This window comes from Crinia signifera, chromosome 8 (genome assembly GCF_055691185.1).
Source record: "Crinia signifera chromosome 8, ASM5569118v1, whole genome shotgun sequence".
Classification (NCBI taxonomy): domain Eukaryota; kingdom Metazoa; phylum Chordata; class Amphibia; order Anura; family Myobatrachidae; genus Crinia; species Crinia signifera.
The window spans coordinates 82,801,649-82,826,261 of NC_139224.1; the positions used below are offsets into that span (position 1 = coordinate 82,801,649).

At 44.4% G+C, this 24,613-nt stretch overlaps 1 protein-coding gene across 1 annotated transcript in view; it reads left to right on the forward strand.

Moving 5' to 3' along the window:
• TPR (translocated promoter region, nuclear basket protein) overlaps positions 1-24,613 on the forward strand; it is a 101,169-nt gene that overhangs the window by 62,178 nt on the left and 14,378 nt on the right. The window contains 14 exon segments of the mRNA XM_083156752.1: positions 2,997-3,172; positions 3,793-3,940; positions 4,048-4,185; positions 4,882-5,013; positions 5,954-6,084; positions 6,899-7,109; positions 7,729-7,872; positions 9,661-9,859; positions 20,534-20,736; positions 20,810-20,868; positions 22,377-22,570; positions 22,659-22,910; positions 23,020-23,165; positions 23,487-23,564. Of these exon segments, the coding sequence (XP_083012878.1) occupies positions 2,997-3,172; positions 3,793-3,940; positions 4,048-4,185; positions 4,882-5,013; positions 5,954-6,084; positions 6,899-7,109; positions 7,729-7,872; positions 9,661-9,859; positions 20,534-20,736; positions 20,810-20,868; positions 22,377-22,570; positions 22,659-22,910; positions 23,020-23,165; positions 23,487-23,564 (2,211 nt within the window).

Consider the following 24,613-nt stretch of genomic DNA (forward strand, 5'->3'; position numbering starts at 1 on the left):
CATGCCAGGCATCTGTTATTGGGTTATTAGGTTGACAGTGAAAAGGTCGACATGGGGTTTTTTAAATTTTTATTGAACCGATATGTGCCGACAGGCGGTAATTCATGCCCTACCCTCCACTAGGGCATGGTGAGAGAATAAAATAGTGTCCAAAGCATGGCGAGCCCAGTGCTACGTTTCAGTGTCAATGTCGACATTCAGGGCAAAAAAATGTGAAAAACCCCACTTTGACCTAATGATCCACACCCATCTGCTGTATAGCTTGGGTCAAGTATTGTCTTGACCTTAGTACAGATTGTGTTCCTTTTATTGTGTGCGGTTAGTCCTGAAAAATTGATATTTTAGGCTCTTCAAAAGATCTTCTAAGTTGCCCATACACTGCTGCGACGTCTCGACGTGTGCGATATGTTGTGATGGATCGCATGCATACCTGCTTCCCGCCCGCCTCGCCACCTGGAGGGAGGTCCCAGAACGAGTGGTCGGACGGCCTGCCGGTCCGACCACTTGGTCGGGTCCGATGCGTGGTCCCATGTGCATATCAGGGACAGGCGATTTGGGCTGATTAAATGGGCCGATTGGTCGCAATCGTCCGAAATCGGACAAAATCGCCTCAGTGTATGGGCACCTTTACAATTTTTGTTGCTGTTAATAACTTGACATAAGAGATCATTCCTGCTGGTGCTGCCTGACCATTTAGTAAGTAGTAGTCAATGTCTGTATCTACTACAGCAATCTATACAGTAGTTTTTGGTTACTCATACGCATTCTCCATGCCATTTACTTTTGGATTGGTACTCAGAAGAAAATGTCTGGGCCCAACAAGAGTTGGGGGGATGGGTAATTGATTTATCAGTGTGATAAGAATTATTTCTGAAACCTTTTTTTTTTTTAAAGTGTGACTAAATTGTCAGTTGCTACATGGAGGCATAAATGGTACATTACCTAACCTTTCACAGCAGTTCAAAAGTTTTAATATTTTAAAAACAGGTGTCCATTATTAGTGAAACCCCACTGTCTCTACCTCCCAAGCTTAATCAGCCCCAGAAGCAACAAGATTTGTTTTATGGCGTGAGTAGGGCATGATCCTCACTCTTTTTCAGTTAGCCTAATGCTCCTGCCACAGAATAGTTGGACAGTGGACTGAATCGGTAAATGGGTCTTTAGCACTTTTATCTGAGGTACAGAATTTTTTTATGCAGAGCATAACACACTTGGCATACCTTTTCAGTCCTCTAGCCCTTTGGGACTTGAATTTGGTGTAGCCTTTGTTTAAACCAAATAGCCTCTACTAGTCTTAAGGCCCCACACACACTTATGCGATTTGGGCCAATTGTATCTGACTTTGAGGTGCTCGGTCCAGTGCACATCAGAAAGGAGGTCGGACCTTCTTGTACGTCCGACCTTTGACTCAAACTCCCCTCCCAGTGGCAGGGAATGGGGTCGCATATGATACAGCACATGTCAAAGGACTTCATGCGATCCTGCCGCCTAAGAAGGTCCTGGGCGGCTGGAGGGGGATCAGATAGCCATACACTGCTACGAGAAATCGCAGTAGTGTATGGCCACCTTTTTAGTGTATGGAAAGTTTCTCACAATGGCATTAAATCTCATCACCATTTTCTTATCAGTATTCGGGAGTTAGCAGAACTGAAGACTGTTATGGTGTGTACACACTTGTACAATCATGACTATATTACAATTTAGACTATATAGTGCAGATCTGCACTATATAGTCTATGCAGCCAAGACTTTCTGGCTGTGATACGGGATCGCAAGGGTTAAAAGCCATACAATCTGCATGCGATCTAGATGAGATTTTGACTATATAGTCAAAATCTCATGCACATTGTACAAGTGTGTACACACCATTACACGTTTGTTTGTTTTTGTTTTCTTAACAAGCATAGGACCATTCTTTCTGTCTTAAGGTGCCCATACACTGCCTGCGACGTCTCGCAGCAGTGTACGGACACCCGACAGAGTGCGAGCCGCCAGAACCTTCCCGGCGGCAGGGACACATGCGATCCGTTGTGATGGATCGCATGCGTCCCTGCTTCCCGCCCGCCCCAGAACCTGTCCTGTGCGCATCGGACCCGACTAGCTGGTCGGACCGGCTGGCCGGTCCGACCAGCTAGTCGGGTCCGATGCGCACAGGACCGCGCATCGGACCCGACTGCATGTCAGGGAGAGGCGATTTGGTCCGATTTAACAGGCCCATTGGTCGCAATCGGACCAAATCGCCTCGATGTATGGGGGCCTTTAGCTTGTTTACACTTTCTATTTATACAATGAGATTGTCATTCCAGCTTTTTGTTGGTAACTTCTGCGCATAGGGCATTGAGATTTTTCATAAAGCGTAATTAAAGAATAGAGTCTCTTTAAGAATTCTCCTGTGTTCTAGGTTTTACGGCTATTTCTGCAGTTTTTTTACCTGTACAATTCTGTCATTCAATTTGCACAAAATGGATTCACTTAGAAAGGAAAATACTTCAAGCTAAATGTTCCTAGGCATTCCTTCTCTTAAATTCTGTTTTTTTTTGTAATATCTACTACCCATGTCACCCTACTGCTAAAGTGGACTAGCTGTGAGGATTTGGTAGTTTTGATATCCTGCCCCTACTCAATCTGCATTCTTCTACAGCTAAGAAGATATTTATTGGGGATCAGTTTATTAAATCAGCAGTTGGATTGCAGACGCCAGAATCCCAAAACTGGTCAGACGACCAGTGCTGGGATCCCAACATAGCTGGCAATGATGGTCCTGGAATACGGAGTTGCCTGCATTTCAGTTGCTGGGGATGGCTAGGGTTGCACTGTGGGAAGGGTTGGAGGAGGTTTAAGTGGGTAGGGCTAGAGGATTAACATATGTACCTAAAAGCTGTCCGGATCATGACCGTCCCAACCTCTAAAAGGTGTCCTGATCTTTACCATCCCATTTTTTGGCCAGATAGAAATTGTTGCCACTTCCTCATCGCTTTGTATTTTTTTTCCCATAGGATGAGGTTTCAAAGAACCAGTCACGCTCTGAAGACTTGGAAAAACAGAACAGTTTGTTGCATGACCAAATTGAGGCCCTCAGTAAAAAGTTGGTGAGCTCTGTTGAAGAGGGAGCTCTCAATGTGTCTTTCAGCGATGAAGGGAAGTCTCAGGAACAAGTTATGGAAATTCTCAGGTATCAAACTAAATTTTATTTATCTGCTTTTTTTTTTTTAAATCAGTTTATACTGAGTAAGATATTTTAATAAGGGAGGGGGGGGGGGGTATATATATGTATCCATTTTAGATATCTACAAACACTTAGTCCAGTATTCAATGCTCTTGATTCACCACTTTTTCAGTGAACTGGGCAGCGAAACAGTAAAAAAAAATTCTCCGAAAATGATATTCGCTGTATTTAATGTTCACTGTTCACCAAAAGTGAACAGTGAATGCCGGCCAATTCATCGTTTCAGTCGCTGCAATTAGCTGGTGTGTTTCAATGGGGTTTTGACTCTAATTTGCCGAGAGTGTATTCCCGCTCATTAATATTCATTGCGCTGGGTCCCACTCCTTACATATGCACAGAGCAGGACCAGCTTAGCACAGACTACTGCCTTGTTCCCCTGGCCCCCTCTGCATTGAATATTTGTTTCCTGCTGCTCTCCATTCCCCTGCTGCGGCCGTCCTGTCCCCCTCCAGGCTGCAGCTCCGGCCGGCCGACATCATGCCTGTTGCCGCCGTGCCGCTGTATTGCGGTACTTTCACCATCAGGGGCACCAGTGCAATGTATAATCTTTAAATGATGTTTTGCAGATTTGTGAGACGGGAAAAAGAAATTGCTGAAACAAGGTTTGAAGTTGCACAAGTGGAGTGTTTGCGATTCCGACAGCGTATAGAGCACATGGAGAGAGAAATAAATGAACTACAAGAAAGTTTGAATACAGAACGTGAAAAAGTTCAGGTTGGCAGTAAAACTTTTTACCCTTTTGCCCAGTGTGTCTGATACAGGTTAGTTTTATGTTTGGAGATGTGACGAACAATAATTCTTGTTTCATGTTAAACATTCAGGTAACGGCAAAGACAATGGCCCAACATGAAGAGCTGATGAAGAAAACTGAAACTATGAATGTTCTAATAGAAAGCAACAAACAATTAAGAGAAGATAAGGATAAACTGGACCAGGAGCTTCAGCAACTTCAAGCTAAGGTTACTCCTCTAAACATTAAATCTTCCTTTATTTATTTTGTATTAATAGCCTTCTGCCTTGTTTGAATATGGATACCAGCAGCTGAATAACTTTATATGGTGGTTTAGGGTGACTTCAATTAAGCCATAACTGCTGTTTTTCTAATGGTACAGAAATTTCACTTAAAGTACTCCCAAAGCAGTGGCCGCTTCCAGTGCTGCACCATGTGTTTGTGAATGAGGTTACTGTTGAACCGCATGTAATGTAATTGCTAGATCATAAATGGCAGAAATGGGAAATTCTAATCAGACTGGAGTTATTATGGTAGGATACTGCCCACATCGCTGAGGAGAAAATGAGTGTTTATTAAACAATAATGGACAAAATGTTCCTTATTGATCTAGTAATTAGTCATTTCGTTGTCATGGGTGTTGACATTTCTCCTCTGAGGGTGGTTTAGGGTGATAATCTCAGACAGTCCAATTGTGAATTCACCATCTCCATAATGTACAGTATATAAAGCAAAAAGAGCGCACTCACCAGGCTTCATTTGCAGTTAAAAAAATGTGATTTTACTCAGACATGTCATAGATAAGCCGACGTTTGGGCCTCACCGGTTCACACAATGAATATATATGTGTGTGTGTGTGTGTGTGTGTGTGTGTGTGTATATATATGTACATGTATGGAACATTAAAACAGATATATTTTTACAGATACGAAAGCTTGAATCCAATATATTGCCATTGCAAGAATCAAACACAGAACTAAGTGAGAAAAGTGGAATGCTACAAGCAGAAAAGAAGTTGCTTGAAGAAGATGTGAGACGTTGGAGAGCCCGTACACAGGTAACTATTTCCACTTTCTATAGTTTGCATAGGTTTACATACACAAGTTATGGGGAGGACCTGTACGTATACAATTGTCCAAATTAGTTGGTGCGACTGGGCTCCTGGGAGGCTGGCCATCTGCGGCAGGGTGGCTGAGAAGCAGGAGGCCCAGACAACGAGGGACTGAGTGGGGGGCTGGCTTTGGGTTCCTCAAGTCCCTTGCATGGCAGTCCCCTTTGTACCCCCTGTCCTGTCGCCATTCCTCTTTAAGAAGCACTCAGGGGGATTAACAATTCGTGGGTCGGGGCCAATATGATGATATTTCATGCAAGTGCATCGTATTGGCTCCACCCCCTTGCCACTGACCCTCGAATCACGGCAAATAGCCATGAGGGGGCTGGTCTTTTGACACAATGTCCATGTTAAAAAAAAAAAAAAAAAAAGTTTTTGCCTGCTATAGTCAATAAAATGAGTTTTAGGTTTTAAAGGCTTTTTTCCATTACAAGGAGGGTAAAGCGATCCACCCTGACCATTATTTGTATGATAAACCACCTACAGTGTATGAGGTAATCCTTTGGCTGGTGCCCATGTTTTTTGTTTTTTTTTAACTCCTCACCCATAAGACCTGTAAACATATATAGATTGAAAGTGCATGCATTTTAAAAATTCCACCCTGTGTAAGTCCTAAGGGATCTTTTAATCAAGGGATGGATCTATTGTGCTTTTTATTTATATACCCCGAGGAAAGGTTTCTCCTAAGGCTTTCAGTTCTGATAATTTACTCATGCTTCATACACACCTTTTGTGAAATATTTATCGCTTAAATGACTGTATCTAGGTAAATACTATTCATCTTAAGTACGAATCCATTCTATCTACTTGGACCTCCTTAAGCCCTTGAAATATGGTGAATTATGTACTTCATCTGTTTCTGATTGGACTCCCTTTCTATTTTAAGCACTTACTAAATCAACAAAAGGATACTGATGTAGAAGAGTACAAGAAGTTGCTTTCTGAGAGAGAGGTCAATGTTAAACGCATTCAGCAGCTTACTGAAGAAACTGGAAAACTGAAAACTGATATAGCAAGGTACTGTAAATTAGGTTTGACTGAATGCTTCAAGCCTTTCTTTATTTGCAAACTCCTCCAGCCCCACCAAAGGAACTTGTAGAAATTATGGGCGGTATGTACTAAACAAGAAATGCGGTTAAAATTTTTTTTTTTTTTTTCAAATGCACTAAGGGGGTTATTCTGGTTGATTCACAAGGCTGCGAATTTGCAGCCTTGCAAGTCCACCAAAACTCTCCCGGCAAATGAACGCCCACCACAGATATCAGCACAGCAGCGCTACGGGACGGAACGCGCAGTGGCGGGTATTAGATTTTAAAATTCCTGTCAAATGACTAGCCGTTCTCTGATTGGCGGAGCTCTCAGCCAGCCAATCAGAACGGCCAGTCATTTGACAGGTATTTTAAAATCTAATACCCGCCACTGCGCGTCCCGTCCCGCAGCGCTGCTGTGCTGATATCTATGATCATCATCGGCCAGGTCAGCACTCCCCGGCGCCGCCAGCTTAGCACTCAGGAACCCGCTGCCCGCCCCACTGCTCCCCCTGATAAGAGCACCGCCGCCCCCTGACCCTCACCACCCGCCCCCTGCGCCCCGACGTGATAAATCGCAAGCGATTTATCACATGTCAAATTTTGCTCATCAAGTGCCAAATTGTGTGTGAGCCTCCCGGGCGGCTCACAGGAGAATTGGGTCCGACTTGTCCTAAGGACAAGTCGGCCTAATGTATGGGGGCCTTTAGATTCATATGGATTAACTACCACTGTGGTGGTTATATTTACTCTGTTTATTACCATTGAATGTGTGTGTTTAGTGGTTTCATTTGTTGCAACAGGTTAAATGCAGCTCAAAATACAAGTCAAAGCCAATGTCAGAGTGCGAAAGAAGAAGCCGTAAAGCTGAAGGCTGAAAAGGAAAATCTCCAGAAAGAGCTTGATGCCAAAGTTGCTGATATACAAGAGAAAATCAAAACCATCACACAGGTTAAAAAAATTGGAAGGCGATACAAGACTCAATATGAAGAGCTAAAGATTCAGCATGATAAGGTGCCGTTAGATAAGTTCTGTACCACATTGTCATTAAATGTAGTGCTATATATGTTTTAATTGTGCAGAATTCATTTATTTATGGTGCTGGCAGGCAGGTGCCCAGAAGAGCTATTTATTTTTTTCCTTTCAGGCACGATAATCTGCGATCATCAGCATTTTCAGCTTACTGAGTACAGTATGTGAAGAGGAAACCATTTAGCATTTTTGTGTTCTATAAAGCAGAAAAACAAAAAAACAAAATGTTTATTGGGCACAGCAGTGCTTTTGTGTTGGTGAATTAGCAGTGTTCCTCCGAACAACTGACTACAACAAGGCAAGAGGGTGTATACCAATGTGAACTTTCCATTGTTAACAAAGTTTATGCCAAATCTGCTTTTGTTAGAAGAGGAGAGAGTATGGCACATGTGTGTTGTATCACCCATAAAGGAACACTGCAAATTGTTATTATGAAGCATGGAAGTTGTGTCTGTCATTGGGTTCCTCACAAATTTTATTTAGTTTTTGGGCATGCTTTAGTGTTTTCTTTTTTTCTTTTCCTTACTTAAGTATCTAAAACACTTGCTTTTGTTTTACAATGTTTATTTTATTAAGTTAAGTTTTTGACTTCTGTTTCCAGCTTGTTGCGGAGACCACTTCAGCCCAGGCCACTCAGTTAGAGGAACGAGCTACTCTGAAAGAAATGCAAGAGTTAAAAGATTTTCGAACACAGGCTGAAGCAAAGATAGCAACACTAGAAAGCCAGTTGGAAACCATGCACAAGGTAAATTAATAACTTGGGAAACTCACCAGATAATACTCAGTTTAGAAATGGACTAAACAGTGTAAATTTCCACCTTACAAGTCCATGCCACAGGAAGACCTGAGTTCCTTTACATTTTCTTTGAGTCTGTGTGGCTTATGTTCCTAATTGGGTTATAGTTAGGACTCCTGACTGCCAAAGCAGCACCAAATTCACCCACCACCATAAGTGAGCATGGGGATTACATGCTCCTTGTCATGGGTGATTACATGCTCCTTGTCATGGGTGATTACATGCTCCTTGTCATGGGTGATTACATGCTCCTTGTCATGGGTGATTACATGCTCCTTGTCATGGGTGATTACATGCTCCGTGTCATGGGAGATTACATGCTCCGTGTCATGGGAGATTACATGCTTGTTGCCAGAGGGTTATATGTTAATTACCACGGTCTTATTACATGATCATTGCCAGGGGGAGTTATGTGTTTGGTGCCACGGTGGCAATACCAATTGGTTGCTTGGGGGATTATCCTTTTTCACCTCCAAAGAGGAACTCTGCCTCTTGCTGCTCCTCTACCTCATTGGCATAGGCTTCAGGCTTGGCATATTGTAAGGGCGGACAGGTGTGCAGGCGGTTATACTCGCAGTGTGATGTCATAGCGTCATGATGTGGAGTAGCGCAAATGTGCAGTGGCACTGTAGCCACAGGCCACAGCACCCGCCATAATTAACCTGGTCAGGAAGCAGCAGGCAAGTAATGCAGTTTTGCCACCTGCCAGTAACCTGCTCTGTGGCTGAACTGGGAGGAGGGATAGGTGTGTTCTGCAGTAACTGCTGCAGGTGAATGAAGTGCATACCTATGCCCACACAATTTCTCTCTCACTGTCCCTCCACTCACACTCGCCTAACAAATATGGCCAGCAGATCTCCTCTACCTTTTGATTTACTGCACTCCTGGATCACCATAGCCCCGCCCCCATAGCCTTTTGACCTGTCCCTTGACAGCGCCGCCCCTTTTTGGGGGGAGCCAGTGCCAGAATGAACACCATAGCCTGAGAAGGGGGAGGGGTGCCAGGTAGCCCACAGGACAACCGCTGGAATCCCAGGAGGGGGAGGTTTCAAACAGGCAGGGTTCCCCCCCTTTTTTTTTAGCACCTGGCTGGCCAGTCAGTGGTGGCAGTAGCAGAGCTGTTTGCAGAGGGGAGGAGTGTGTTAAAAGCAGGCTGCCGTGGGGAGTAAGGGGTGTCTTACTCTTACCTGCCCACGCAGGGAGGACTCTAGTCTGATTTACTGCTGAGTGCAGTCGGACCATCACAGCTCCGAGTCCGCTCCCCTCTGCCGCTTGTAGCTCCGCCCCCTTTTTCGTTGTGGTGTGTGAGGAGACCGTTTTTTTAGCTGCTGCCGCTCAGATACAATGACAAGCGCAGCAGCACAAGCACAGCGGAGACGAGAGCAGGGAGAGCGGCGCCTCTCCAGCCTAGCACCTCCCTGCACTGCATCCTGTGCTGAGCGGGTAGCGCTGGCCCTGTTTGTGGGGGGCGGTGCCCTACACTCCTTCGGCGCCTGGAGCGTGTGCTCCACTGGCTTCGCCCTCTCTATGCCTCTGCGCATAACGTATGGATCTTGCACTATATATGACTAAATTTCTGTTTTTGGGAGTGCGGGTACTCTCACACACACACACAAGTAGGTGTACGTACATATATATGTGTATTTGTATGTGTGTGTACTATTACTGTATGATTAACAATTATCAATATATTGATGCACTGTGAGAACATGTTTAATCCATAAATATTTTTTTAAGACTCTAGATGAAAAAGAAAATGAAGTGAAAACGCAGCAGGAACAAATTTCACAAATTCAGTCAGAATTATCCAAAGTTCAGAAAGACCTTCAGGACAGGATTGCACAAGAAGAGCAGATGCGTCAGCAATTAAATGAAAAGGAGGAAAAAACAAAAAAAACTTTGTTTGCAGCTAAGCAAAGGCTTGCCCAACTTACTGGTAAGGTCTGACTCCTTGTCTGTACAACACTGACTGGGCATTTAGTACTGTAATGCTGTGTACATTCGGTAAGACTTCACATTAGATTTTGACTATTTAGTCAAAATTGCATGCAGGTCACACAAGTTTTTTACCTTGCGATCCCGATGCGCGCTCACAGGACAGCAGAAATCGAAACCCAGATAGACAGGGCAGCAATGACTATATAGTGCAAATCTAATGCAGATTGTATGACTTGTAAGTAAATAGTACAGAGTTAGCAAAGATTGCATAGCAGTCGAATAGCAAGCTAATATCCCCATGTGTGCACACCTGTCTTGTTACCCCAATGGCTAAACTTGACATTTTATTTAGAATGCAAAACACATTCTTGAGCACACTCTTTAATGGTGATTAATTGCAAACTGCTCAGATGATCACACATACTAATTTTCAGTATCATGAAAAAGGCTTTATTTCTATCAGATAATCCAGTGAAAATCTTCAGGGCTAGATGAAAGATTAATATTTATGTTTTTACCAGTTAAATCCTTCAAGTCCACAGGGAGTATAGGTATAGCTTGGAGAGGTTAGATTCTGGGCACCAGTTAAGGTGGCCATACATCAGAAAGATATTGTACCCAATCATACAATCTCAATCGATTGTAAGATGGATTGTATGCAGATTGTGTGCACATCTTGTGTATACAATCAATCATAAGATGGATTGTATGACTGATTGTATGCAGATTGTGTGCACATCTTGTGTGCACAATCATGCAGCAGATGGATTGTATGACTGATTGTATGATGGATTGTGAGTAGATTGTGTGTCCAAAAACCACCAAGGACTGCTGGGGATTTCACGGGAAATTGTACACAATCGTGAGCGCAATCGATCTTAAGATCGATCTTTCTGATGTATGGCCAGCTTTAGTTAAAAAAAAAAAAACAGTTTCCCAGCAGCCTGATATACTCTCACCACCAGACTCTGCCTCCTGTAGGCCAATAAGCTTAGTATACCCATGGCAGCAGTGAAGCAATGGAAAAGGAATACTGGCACACATGTGGACACACAAGTACAGGAGAGCAGTCCGAAAACTGGTAATGAGCAATGTACCCCACAAGCCAGATTAATCAGGGTTGGACAGCCTATGGGATTGAAGAAAGGGATTTAACAGGAAAGAACAATTTAACAGGAAGTCAGGTTTTCTTCTCATCCACGAAGAGGCAGAGGTATGCTGGATGTAGCTTAGCGAGGTTAGAGTCTGTCCACCAGTTAGTTAAAAAGACAGAGGTACCCAGCAGTACCAGATGCCCTGTCTGCTATACCTTCTCCCCAGCCTCAAAGTATTCTGTTTGGTGCCACCTGTTTCTAAAAGGATTTTAGTGTTTGAAGTTGGGTACACACTACACTCCTTCAGGGCTGCCTCCACTGTCGGTGCAGCATGGGCCTCACTGAATGTCTTCCATTGATACTGCATGAGGATGTTGTTGACACTGCAGAAGCGCTTCTTGTCACTGACATGCAGTTACACATTAGACTATGTGCTCCATAAGTCTGTCCAATCCACCAGCTTGGACCACATGTCATCTAGAGTTTACCCTGCTTAAGTTGTCTGCTTCTACAGTTGCAGATGGGAGGCTCCACTCTAGGAGGGTTGATACAAATTCTATGGAGGCTTTAGATGTGCTTCAGTGTTCTGGGGATATATTCTTTTGCCAGTAGTTTTTGGTGGCATGCAAACATGCTCCCCTTCCCTTTGCAAAACTTCTCAAGGCTAGAACATCTACTGTACACTTAGTTTATTCACCTGCAAGTAAAAAAACAAAGGAAGGGCATCATCTCCATTCTAGGGTGCCTCTTCAAAGGGTTCTAAGCCCTGCGGAAAGCAGCCCTCTGCTACAAGGCTCACTGCTTCCGAAGCAACTGACAAGCCTCATGACGTAGGGGGCCCGATAGCTTTTTTTTTTTCACCCCAGTTTGCTTGGAGGCTATGGAGGATGCTTTGGTCAGAGGTGTAGTCTCAAATTGTTGATCTTTTGAAAGCGTCCTCCAGCAAGGTTCTTATCCACAGGTCTTCCCAGACTCCCTGACACTTCTGCGGGACAAGACATCCAACTGGACTGACACTTGGGGCTACAGAGTTACAAAACTCTGATTATGCGCAGAATCTTTATGTGGTGCTGGATGGTAGCTTAACACTTAATCAGATATATTTTATCAACCACAATCAAATCCTCATTCTTTCATCTGAGGAACATGACCAGAATCAAAAATTTAATACCGTCTGAAGAGCTGCCAGAAGTCACACATACATTTGTATAATTTCAATTGGATTCCTGCAATGCCCTCTACCTTTGGTCTCCCAGCAAATGAAATTCACCATTTACAGCTGGTACAAAACGCAGCTGCCAGGCTGTTAACCAACTAGCCCCTTCTAGCCACATAACTCCCATTCTCTACTTCCTTCACTGGTGAATCATTTTCAAGATTAACTTACTGAGTTTCAAAGCCCTACATGACCAAGGCCTAAAGTAAGTGAAGCAGTTACCGATTCCATACTGTCCCAATCGGGTTACTGTGATCTGTAGATGAAGGACTTTTAGAAGTACTTAGAATCTCCCGTAATTCATCTTGGGGGTCGAGCATTTAGCCATGCGGCTCTGACTCTATGGAACTTGCTTCCCTGCAAAATTTGAGAGACCATCACTCTAGACTCCTTCAGAAATACTCAAGACTTTCCTGTTTACTCAAGCATTTCAGAAATTCCTTTAAGTATAGTTTATGAAAAGCCTTTCTGTACATCATTGATCCTGTACTATATTACATTCATTCAATCTGTTAAGCACCTTGAGTCCTATTGGAGAAAGAGTGCTATATAAATATTAATAATACAAATTTGTCTGCATCTCACATATCTGCCCAGGAGTACATTGGTCATCCTAGCATACAAACGCTTTTTAGTGGATGAGAAAGAACCTTACCCTTTCTTACCTTTTTAAATCAATTTCTTTGAGTCCATAGACAGCAGAGGGTACTCATCCTGATGCCTCTGGCTTGGCTTGCAGTGATTCAATCCTCCTGTACCAGTTTTCTGACTGCTCTCCTGTACTTGTGTGGCTGTGGCTGTGCTGGTCTTTCTTTTCCACCTCCTTCATTTTGCTCCTGCCATGTATTTGCTAACCTAACTGGTTTGCTTGGGGCAGGTTATAGTGAAGGAGGAGTCTGGGACTGCTGGAATTTATTTATTTATTTTTTCATATTTTGACTAATTGGTGCCTAGACTGTAATCTTCTCAAAGCTTTATCTATGCACCTGTGCCCCTTATGGACTCTAAGAAAGGATTTGGCAGGTTAGAACATCTATCCAGTTTATCCCCCTTGTATTACAGTGCTAGTGTGTGCTATGTCCGTATCAGCTTTGGTATCCTCACACATCGGCACTCTAAGCTGCAGGCATCTGAATGCTCATACACAAAGTGAAGTTTTAATAAATGGTAACCAAATAAATTTTAAGTTGGTGTGTGTGCCCGTCTAATATAAACCCTGTCCCTTTTTTTTTTTTTGTATATGTAGTAGTAATTTGATTGTTTAGGGCAGCATTCCGACAAGTAAAATCGGTACTTGTGTAGTTTCACGGCGGCAGCCTAAGCTACGTTATCAGCGTAGCCCAATGGCTGCCTAGCGTAGTCGGCATATTGACTCCACGGCAAAACTGGGTTTTACACTACTGTGTAAACCCTTGGGAGCGCTTGGATTGAGTTGTTGGCTCAATTAGAGCAGCTGCTTGAGTAGGGAGGGTCAGTCCCTACATATATACAAGAAAAAAAGACAACACAAAAAGCAGCGCTCACGTACAATGATGAGTGAATCAGATGGAAAATTCATAAAACAATTTATTAAAAAACAACAATATTAAAAATGTAGCAGCATGTAGATTTTTTGACAAGTGTACACTATTGCAATAGGATTCTAGTGGCAAAAAAATGGGGGGGGGGGATGTAAAATCACAATTGATATAGGTGCCCAGATCTCACGTGTGTCTGGATGACCCCGTCCGGGGTTAGGAGGAATGAAGAACCCGCACTGTCCACGTATGAAATACAGTCCCAATGAATTGTGGAGTCCGTAAACGGCGATTTGTATCCTGCGAGCACACCGAGGGAGTGGCTGATGTTATGAGAGCCTACCTACAACCTCGTGGCCGCTTGTCCAGGTTGAATGGTGGAAATTGAGCCGTAGACTTCCAGGGATCGTTTCAGAAGAATTGTGGTCAGGTAATTAAGCAGGGGAGACCTCCAAATGATTGTCCAGGATCTGGCACCAGCATTACCAACGCGTTTCGCTGTCCGAACGTCAGCTTTGTCAAGGTACCTTGACAAAGCTGACGTTCGGACAGCGAAACGCGTTGGTAATGCTGGTGCCAGATCCTGGACAATCATTTGGAGGTCTCCCCTGCTTAATTACCTGACCACAATTCTTCTGAAACGATCCCTGGAAGTCTACGGCTCAATTTCCACCATTCAACCTGGACAAGCGGCCACGAGGTTGTAGGTAGGCTCTCATAACATCAGCCACTCCCTCGGTGTGCTCGCAGGATACAAATCGCCGTTTACGGACTCCACAATTCATTGGGACTGTATTTCATACGTGGACAGTGCGGGTTCTTCATTCCTCCTAACCCCGGACGGGGTCGTCCAGACACACGTGAGATCTGGGCACCTATATCAATTGTGATTTTACATCCCCCCCCCCATTTTTTTGCCACTAGAATCCTATTGCAATAGTGTACACTTGTCAAAAAATCTACATGCTGCTACATTTTTAATATGGTTGTTTTTTAATAAATTGTTTTATGAATTTTCCATCTGATTCACTCATCATTGTATGTGAGCGCTGCTTTTTGTGTTGTCTTTTTTTCTTGACTCCACGGCAACCCTGCATAGTCAGCGTAGTGTCCCTGTGAGGCAGCTACTCACTGCACTGTTGCCGGGAAATGCATCTCCGTTTCCGGCGTCCCTGGCAAGCTTAGTGAGCGCCTCTCACACAGCACCGGCGCCCGCATGATCCCGCAGAGGGGATTATGCGGGCGGAGAGGCACTCCATTTGTCTGAGTAACTATTGCGGCAGGGTTCAGCAACCGTGCCTACAGTTAGGGGTTTGGTAGCGCTTGCGTCTCCTACACAAAGAGGGGGTGCGGAAGCAAGTGCGTCTCATGCACAATAAAGGAGGCATTTGCCAGTGCTCCATGTTACATACTGGCAAATGCCTCCATTTGAAACCTACACTATCAACGCCAGCCCGAAGTGTGGCGAGCGCACGCGTTACGCATCCTCCCGACCTTTTCATACTCCCACTATCCACGTCGGCGTGGAGTTGATTTTATAAAGTGTGGCGAGCGGACACTGTATACCTTGTAAAGTAATCCGCGGGGCTCGCCACACTTTGGTCTCGGTGGCTCACTGCGCTCCCCACACTTTATAATATCAACTCCACGCCAATGTGGGTAGTGGGAGTATGAAAAGGTTGGGAGGACGCGTAACGCGTCCCCTCTCGGGGCTCGCCACGATTCGGGCTGGCGTGGGTAGGGAGGGGGGGGGTTTCAGGAACACATTCATTGGATGGCCATTAGGATTTTGTCTCGGGGAGAAAGTGGTAAAGCTGCAAGAAATTCACTGACTCCTCAGTCTGCGGCAGGTTAAAAATGGTTAATTTGTCGGCAGCCATAACTGATACAATGTACTGCTGACTGACGATGCTGGCCGCGGGAACAGTACGCTGGCTCTGACAGGAACGCCGGCTACGTTAAGCGGCCGCTATTTCTAACAGGGATGCTCGCGGAAACACGAAGCTACTTTTAACTATGCTGGTCGCGAGAACACTATGCTCATTCTGAAAGGGACACTACGCTGACTACGTAACTGCCACTGTGAAACTACACAAGTACCGTAAAATCAAATGAAAATTACTAATTTCACTATCATTCATATGGGGTACTGAGGTCTCATTACATTGGAGAATAGAGGGTATCCAACAGGAGACAGGCACACAATTTTTCTTCAACCAGGGTGTGCTGGCTCCTCCCCTCTACTTCCCCTTACTAGGAAGTTTTAGAAAATGTGCCCTCAGGGGAGAATGCACACTCCTGGAGCTCAAGAGAGTTTTCGTTCAGTTTATTTTATTATTTTCGGGTTGCTGTTTGGGCTTAACAGCTTCCCTGCGACGAGGGAAGTCGGGGGAAGGAACAGTTGCAGGCCTTTCAAGGAACCGAACTGATCCCTGCTGCAGGTCCACTGACCTTATAGGGTGCTGTCACCACGGGCATTGCGCTGCAGCGAGCACACCCCCAGCATGCCGCACACCCCTGGCTCAGCCTGAAAACATCTGTGGGTGACTGTTTCCCGGGGTCCCCACAGTGGGGTACCACTGTTTATGTGCGGCATGACGGCAATGGCCCTGCACAGGGATGGCGCGGGGGAAGTTCACACTTCAAGCCACGCTGACACTGGATGCCAGGCATTGCCACTGGACCACCAGGGCATATACCGCTATGTGGGTTAATCTTTATTAAAAGGTTCCCAGGCGCCAGTATAAATATTAGAGAAGCCTGGGCGCCATGACAAGTGGCGGGGCTTGACTCAGAGCGGTACCTGAGCGCGCCTGTAAACTGCTTCCTGCTTCTTCTCATGCTGTGGGCGCCATTACAGCAGAGCAGAGATCACTCCTTAGCGCAGCTTTGGAAGAGAGAGCGATCAATCAGCAGAGACAGCGAGTATAGCGCTTAAAATTGCTTTAAGTGTGCTGTACAGCCGCTTATTCCAACAGACTATATATTATATGTTGGTGTCTGTGCATTCTTTCAGTCTACCTAATAGGGCAGGGGTGGGGAACCTCAGGCTCAGGGGCCGTATGCGGCCGCTGTAACCAGTCTGAGTGGCCCGCCCGCCCGGCGGCTTTGCCGGGAGTCAAGTACAGTGGAATTCTCATGAGGTCAGTAGTTCTCACGAGATTCCGCTTAATCAACAGCAACCAGAGACTGTCAGTCCTATTCAACGGCAGCCGCTGGAGAATGGGACGGCTGCAGCAGGACAATTTGTAAGAGAAATTTTTACATAAGGATTTTTCCCCCATACAAACGGCCCTTGGCTCAAAAAAGGTTCCCCACCCCCGTAATAGGGAGACTAGGTTTCAGGGTGCTGGTGTTCCCCCACTGCTAGTTAAGCATTTACACACTGTTTAGATCTATATGTGATCTGCACATAGAAACAGATACTGTACATTCATTGCTTGTGTGTTCAGTGTGATTGCAGTGTGCTCTAGAGGGTGTTATTTTCTCCAACATGGTGAGGAAAATAACTTGCATGATTTGCAGCAACAAGTTTGCTCCAAATTCGACATCACAGGTTGCATGTGAGCAATGTATGTCTCCGCAGTTCGCAGGCTGATTCCCAGGAACCTTCATGGGCTACTGGCATGAAAGCCATCCTGGAGAATGTACAGATGGGGCCGGGCTCTTCTTTGCTGGCGAATCGCCAGAACGTCACCACTGGCGATCCGCCAGCAGCCCGGCTCGCCATCTGACTGAGACGCGCACCGTCTCAATCTCCGTCGGCGGGGCGACGGGAACCCTGTCCGTCTCCGTTTCAGGGTTAGGCAGGCGGTGGGGACCCCGGGTGACCTCCGACAAGCCGGCGGTGACCCGGGGAAGCGCTGGAAGCGGGACACGCGTCCCCATCTCGCTATACATCACAGCTGGCAACTAATACTTTGCAGACTAAGCAGGTACAGCAGGATTTGAAGGTGCTCACGGCAAGGGTGGATATTCTGATACCCATGCCAGGGGTGTCCCGAAAACGGGCACATGAAGCCATTGCACCTGACTGATATAGACGATGGTGATGGCGACGTGGATGATGTAGTTTCTCAGGCGTAACAAACTTCCATACAGAGCACTGAAAATTTGATCCTAGCTATTAAAGAAATATTAGATTTACCTTTTAGAGGCACCTGCTGAAGGGGACCCCTTCTTTGTGTAGCACAGGAGGCAAGATGTTGTCTTCCCTGAACAGTCTGAATTAGAGGATGTGTTTAAAGCTGCCTGGAAAAATCCAGAAAAACGTTTCTTGTTATCCACGCATTTTAAGTCTGCCTTTCCTTTTGACCCACGGGCAGAAAGGTGTGGGAGGGACCCCCTGTAGTGGATGCTTCGGTATCCCGCCTTTCGAAAAAGGTGGTACCCCCAGTCCCAGGTACCTCGACCTTAAAAGACGCGGTCGATAGCTTTTACCGTGCCATCTAGTTTTCTATGTATACAGCCAGTGGGGCGTCCCAACGCCCAGTGCTTGCTAGTTGCTGGTTGGCACATCTATCTTTACATGGGCATGCCAGACACAAGCAGGCCTGCTGGGTGACATGGATGTACCTAATGTGGCTGAAAAGCTACGTCATATCCAAGACACGGCTAAAATGATGTGTGAAGCACAGAAGGAGTTAGGAGCCATTAACGCGCGTAGCTCGGCCATGGTTGTGTTGGCCCGCAGGGCCTTGTGGCTGCGACAGTGGGTCGCTGACGTGGACTCCAAACGCAGCGTGGAAAGCCTCCCCTTCTCAGGGGACCGGCTATTTGGGAGTGAGTTAGATTACTTAATTTCAAAAGCTACAGCTGGTAAGTCCACCTTCCTCCCGTCAGCTTCCACTCTGGTGAGATGCCCCTTTACAGGTGGTACACAACAGTCCTTTCGGACCTCCAAATTTAGGCCTAAGGCCAGGGGGGGCTCCATCGCCAATAGAGGCGCACGAGGTAAGCCCAGAAAGGCAGCGGCTTCTTCAACTAGAGACTGTAGCACAGGCGCAGCTACGCCTAAACCTGCTGCATGACTGGCTCCTCCCACCTCGGGATATTCTCGCGGTGGGGGCTCGGCTGAAGTATTTCAGCAATGTGTGGGATGCATCCTCCCTCGACCCTTGGGTCAGGGATATTATTTCACACGGTGAAAAGGATTTATCGGTAGGTATTAAAATCCTATTTTGAGGCTTGATAAATCTATATGAAAAATAGACAAATCTAGGTTGTGTGCAGACAAAATGTATTTTCTTTGTATACCGCTCAATTTAGTTTAATTTAGTTTAGTACCAATTGATAACCAATGCGGACGAGGTCTTCCCTTTTTTTTTGTAAATGTAGAAAATAAAAGGTGAATGGCTTTCTTACCACCACTAGTGGTTCCAAAATAAAGGAATATAGATATGAATGTTTCTGCACCTTTTTAACTGGCTCATAATATATTCTGTATATTCTACTAAACATTAATTTTGTTAACCCCTTCACGACATTGCCTTTTAAGGTAATTTTTTTTTTTTTTTCCTCCTTGCGTTCAAATAAGCGTAACTTTTTTAATTTTCCGGCTATATAGACACATGAGGGCTTTTTTTTTGCGGGACAAGTTGTACTTTGTAATGGTACCATTTACTATACCGTATAATATTCTGGGGAATTAGGAAATAATTCAATGTGGGGTAAAAAAAAAAAAAACCGCCATTGCACAATTTTGCGCTGGTTACGGTTTTTTTGGAGTTCATAGTTCGTTTAAAATGATGGGTTATCTTTATTCTATGGGTCGTTACGATTCTGGCGATACCAAACTTATATAGTTTTCGTTATGTTTTACCACTAAAAAAAAAAATCGCAACTTTTACGGTTTTTCTAATTTGCGTTGCGTCGCCATGTTCTGCGGCTTATAACTTTTTTATTTTTCCACCTACGGACCTGGGTGAGGGCTCATTTTTTGCGGGCTGAAGTGTACTTTTTAATTAATACCATTATGGGATATGGGCGACTTTCTGATCTCTTTTAGTTATTTTTTTTTGGGTACGCGATGCGACCAAAAAACGTAGTTTTGGCGTTGGGGATTATTTTCCGTTTACGCCTTTAACCGTGCGGGATAACTAATGTTATATTTTAATAGATCGGACTTTTAGGAACGCGGCGATACCAAATATGTTTTATTTTTTTTATTTTTTTTTTATTTTTATTTGGAAAATGGGGAAAGGGGGGTGATTTGAACTTTTAATATTTTTTTATTTTTTTTTATTTTTAAACTTTATTTTTTTTTTTTTTTTTACTTTTACTACAAGGCCCCCTAGTGTACTTGACCACTAGGGGGCGCGATCGCCTGTACTAGGTTCAGCCATAGAGCTCTATGGCTGAACGTAGTGATTTTATGCACTTCCTATTACATCCTGCCTGAGGCAGGATGTAATAGGTATGCATATACGGCCAGCACAGGGGTCTACATTAGACCCCTGGCTACCATGGCAACCGATCGGCACCCTCCGATCTCGCTGCGGGGGGCCCCGATCGGCGCCGGAGGGGGGCGCCCCCCCTCCGATCAGCTATTTAAGCACTGCGGGCGCTTTGCCCGCGGTGCTTAAAGGGTTAAACGGCCACGATCGGCGAACTCGCCGCTCGTGGCCGTGAGAGCAGGGACCTGGCTGTAATATACAGCCATTACCTGCTCTCTGTCAAGCCAGCTCACTCCGTGAGCTGGCTTGATTCCCCCGCAACGGCCATATGACGTATATATACGTCATATGTCGTGAAGGGGTTAATGTTTGTTCTGATCAAATGTACTGCTAGATGCAATTGAATTGGTATAATAAATAACTTGTGTGATCATGTGTTTCTTTAAAAAGCTTTAAAGGAACAACTAACAAATGATAATGAAGAATTGAAGCAGAGGAATGCTACCCTCGATCAACAGAGGGAGGAACTGGATGTCCGCATGAGTGCTTTGAAATCGCAATATGAAGGACGTATTTGTCGCCTGGAGAGAGAGTTGCGTGAGCAGCAAGAGCGGCACCATGAGCAAAGAGATGATTCTCAGGAGCCTTCAAAGGTAATGTAGTGGAGTCATTACTTGTAGAACTTGTTTATTAAACTAGTATTATTAAGTTCTGTATTCCTTGCAGGCACCTGAGCAGAGGCAGATCACTGTTAAACCAACTGCGGCACCTGGAGAAAGAGGAATGTAAGTAAAATTAACATTAAGATATTAGCACCTTGCATTTGATTGTAGTGTATAATAAAATTTGAAAGGATAAATCCAGTTTAAAAAAAAATAATAAATTGTATAATTTTTACTGTAATGGTGAACTGCACATTTCGCTCATCCGTATATTGGTGGGGGGGCTGGTTGTTGGTGCAATGGAAACTCTGGATTAGGAAGATGTATTGCAGTACTCAATCTCTACACCAACTCTATTTTCCCTCATTTGTCTTGAAACCATTTTATTTGTATTTTTAATTTGGACCCATAGACTACCGAGAAATTGGCCCAAATCAAGTGTGTGCGACATCCCCTCAGGTCTGATGTGTTCATCGGACCTGAGTCGGAGGTCGGATCGGCATGCAGATCACACCTCCCACCTCCATTTTTCCCTCCCTTTTTCTCTTTAATACATTAAGTCTAATTCTCTCTTTTCTGAAAGGCAAGGTTTATAAAGTAATTGCACTCCTGGCTGAGCAGCTTTGACACCAGGGTAAAGTGGGTAAATGTGAGAGTTGCTGGACATACAGGATTTTAGTTTTTTAAGATGCATTAAACGAAAAGGAAAGCTAACCTTGGAAGTAATTGCCACTCTAAAAAAAAGGGTTTCTTGCCCAAAGTCCCACACGTCCAGTAATTGACCCAATTGCGTTTACCCCAAAGGATTTAAGGCAGTGATTATTTGAAAGATTCCAATAATACAATTAAGAGCAGAGGTTTCCTTAGAATTTTTTTCAGCTACAAAGCTACCGCACCACAGCATCTTTAGGAATTTGCCTTTTATCATTAAATGAAATGCATAGAGCATACATTTTTTAGACCACAAGTGTTACTACTCACCTTGCCCCTTCCAGCGGGTCTATGGTTGGGGGATGATACTGCATTGTTTGGTTGCTGCACTATAAACCCTACATTTGTTCCTGCAGGACAGGAACAGTAATAGAAGTGCGTCATTTTAGAAAGATTAATTCAACAAGTGGGATATCACATATAATGTGCTGTAACCGTGCATCAAACATCTTTTGCCTTGTATTTAATAGATGCTTGCACAAATTGCAATGGGACCAGTAAAAGAAATCCTGTCTAGAGCAGTGGTAGCCAACTCCAATCCTCGTGAGCTACCAACATTTCACATTTTCCAGACAACCTAGTTGCTGCACAGGTGCACTCATTACTCACTGACACATTTGAAAAGATCCACAGGTGGAGCTAATTACTTCACTTGTGATTCTGTGAGGAGATCTGGAAACATGAACTGTTGGTAGCTCTCGAGGACTGGAGTTGGCTGCCCCAGGTCTAGAGATTTGAGGCAGAGATTAGTGTTTCAGGCAAAAACAACCTGATTTTGTGGCAAAACCGATTGCCTCTTTTTAGCTGTGATATCTCTCTCATGCCGAGACCAGCAAATGGTAGCCTATTATATTTGGGCCACTTTTTTCCTATTTAGAATATCTCAGATGTACAGCTTGCATTTTTATTTGATGTTTCAGGGCAAGTATGAGTGAACCCCCAACTGCTAATATTAAGCCAACTCCAGTTGTGGCTACACCAAGTAAAGTTACTACAGCACAAAGACCACCAAGAGCTAGCATTCGTCCTATGGTCACTCCTGCAGTAGTGTCTACTCCGACTACAACACCCACAGCTACAGTCATGCCTACAACCCAAGTGGAAACACAAGAAGGTATTTTATTTGCTTATTTACGTTGTAGTTGGACATATTCCAAGTACATACTTTTTAATTTGCTCACATTGTCTTTTCTTACATGTAGCAGTGCAGTCAGAAGGTCTTTTGGAGCATGTTACTGTCTTTGGAAGCACAAGTGGATCTGTTCGCTCTACTAGTCCTAATGTCCAGTCATCCCTCTCCCAACCCATTCCAGCTGTTCAACAGCAAACTGCATTTGTTCAGCCTACACAGCAGTCACATGCAGCTATAGAGCCCTGCACTCCAGAACCCTCTGTAGAAGTTGTCCAAAGTGCTCCTATGGAGAGACCATCAACTTCCTCATTATTTAATACATGTGAGTTTAAAACCAATTACAAATTCCAACCTTTTAAATTATTCAAAAAGCACACTTAAGGTTTCTCTTTTTTTTTATTTATTTTTTCCTAAAATAACCGTCTTTTCAGTTCCAGCAGTACCAACATCTTCATTGTCAAAGCGTCCGCGCGAAGAGGGAGAAGAGAGCGCTACGGAAACTACTGAGCAGTTAGTTGAAGATTCAGATATACCTGTAAATAAGAAGCTTAGGACTGTACAGAGAGTGGAACCAGAGGTTGGTTGGCATGTGTTTAAGGGTTTTGCATACTGTGATATCTTTGTTCACCTGCCTGAAACCAGAGTCTTGTTGCATTGATCAGATCTGGTACTATTTCATAGTAGATTTTCTTGAAAATGACAGATGCTGGTTTAAGATCACAGGAGAGTTGGAGATGCTTTCCAGCTGAAAGGTCGCTAATCTAATTATACAATATACTGCCATATAGGTCCTAAAAACAGTTATAGGGACAATGGTTCATTTAAGTTCACTTCTTAATTTCCATTCTTGTCTTCCCTTTTTTTTTTTTTTCCAATACATTTTTTTATATTTTTTAAGGAGGAAATTTTGGCAGAAGAACTTCCTGAGCCAGAATCTCATAGCTTTGACCCGGAATCGCAGGATACACTAACACAGGTAAGAGGAACACTTAGTTTCCACACAGGTCAAATAACTTTATGCTAATTGAATAAACCCCTATGTAGGAGATCTCCTTTAGCCCTTCTACCTAAAAATACCTGCAGGAGATCTTCTCTGGAAATGTGCTACAGAGCTTGGACAGCCAAACCCAAGGAAAGCACTTCCTGAGTTTGTTGACTCTTAGGAGTGGTCCATGGTGGGGACGCTGGTGCTGAATAGTTTGAATGGGAGCGATTGAAGGTGGGGATGCTGGAGCTGCCAGGAAGGAGGTTAAGAACTTGTTGTTCCCTTTAAGCGTCTATCACAGGACGCCACGCCGTGCCCTTTTTATAACCGCTGATCTCTGCAGACACACCGCTGAGCAATGTCTAGCAGCGGCTGTCGGTTGTTGCAATGTGCGCTGCACTGATGGTGGCCATTTTTTAGTTCAACTCCGCAGGGGGGTTCATTTCACGCAGTAACAGTGCTTCATCCTATGGACCAGCTTCTTCTTTCCTAGGTTTGTAAGTTAGTTTAGTCACTAGTGGGGGAGTTGGAGTCAACTGCAAGCCTATGCTGCAAAAGTTTTTCCAGAATAATATAGTAATATCTCACAATGCATTTTGCATTGCTTAAATGGGTTGTTGGTTTAAAGTAAAGATGGAGTGCCACCCTGATACATCTCTCTATCTATATATATATCTATATATATATATTACACCTTACACAATGTATGTTCTGCTACTAGCATGTGTGCAAGTGTCACACAAATAGGACACACACACGGCTTATGCTGATTGAAAGGGTATGTTTCATCCTACTGTGGCTTCGCCCGCATACAACATTTTAAGTTAAATATGTAGCCAAGGTCATCGTTGCCACATTTTGACCACTCGTGCTTGTTAGGCTTGTTTGTTAGGCCACGATTGTATCCGCAATGTGATATCGGCAAACTGTGACATCGCAGCTCAGTGCCGTTATGAGCAGTGGTACAAGTGGTGAGCATGGCATGGGCTATTTAACAGGAAAGGAGGCTAGATGCATTTTTTTTTTTTTATTCTTGATTG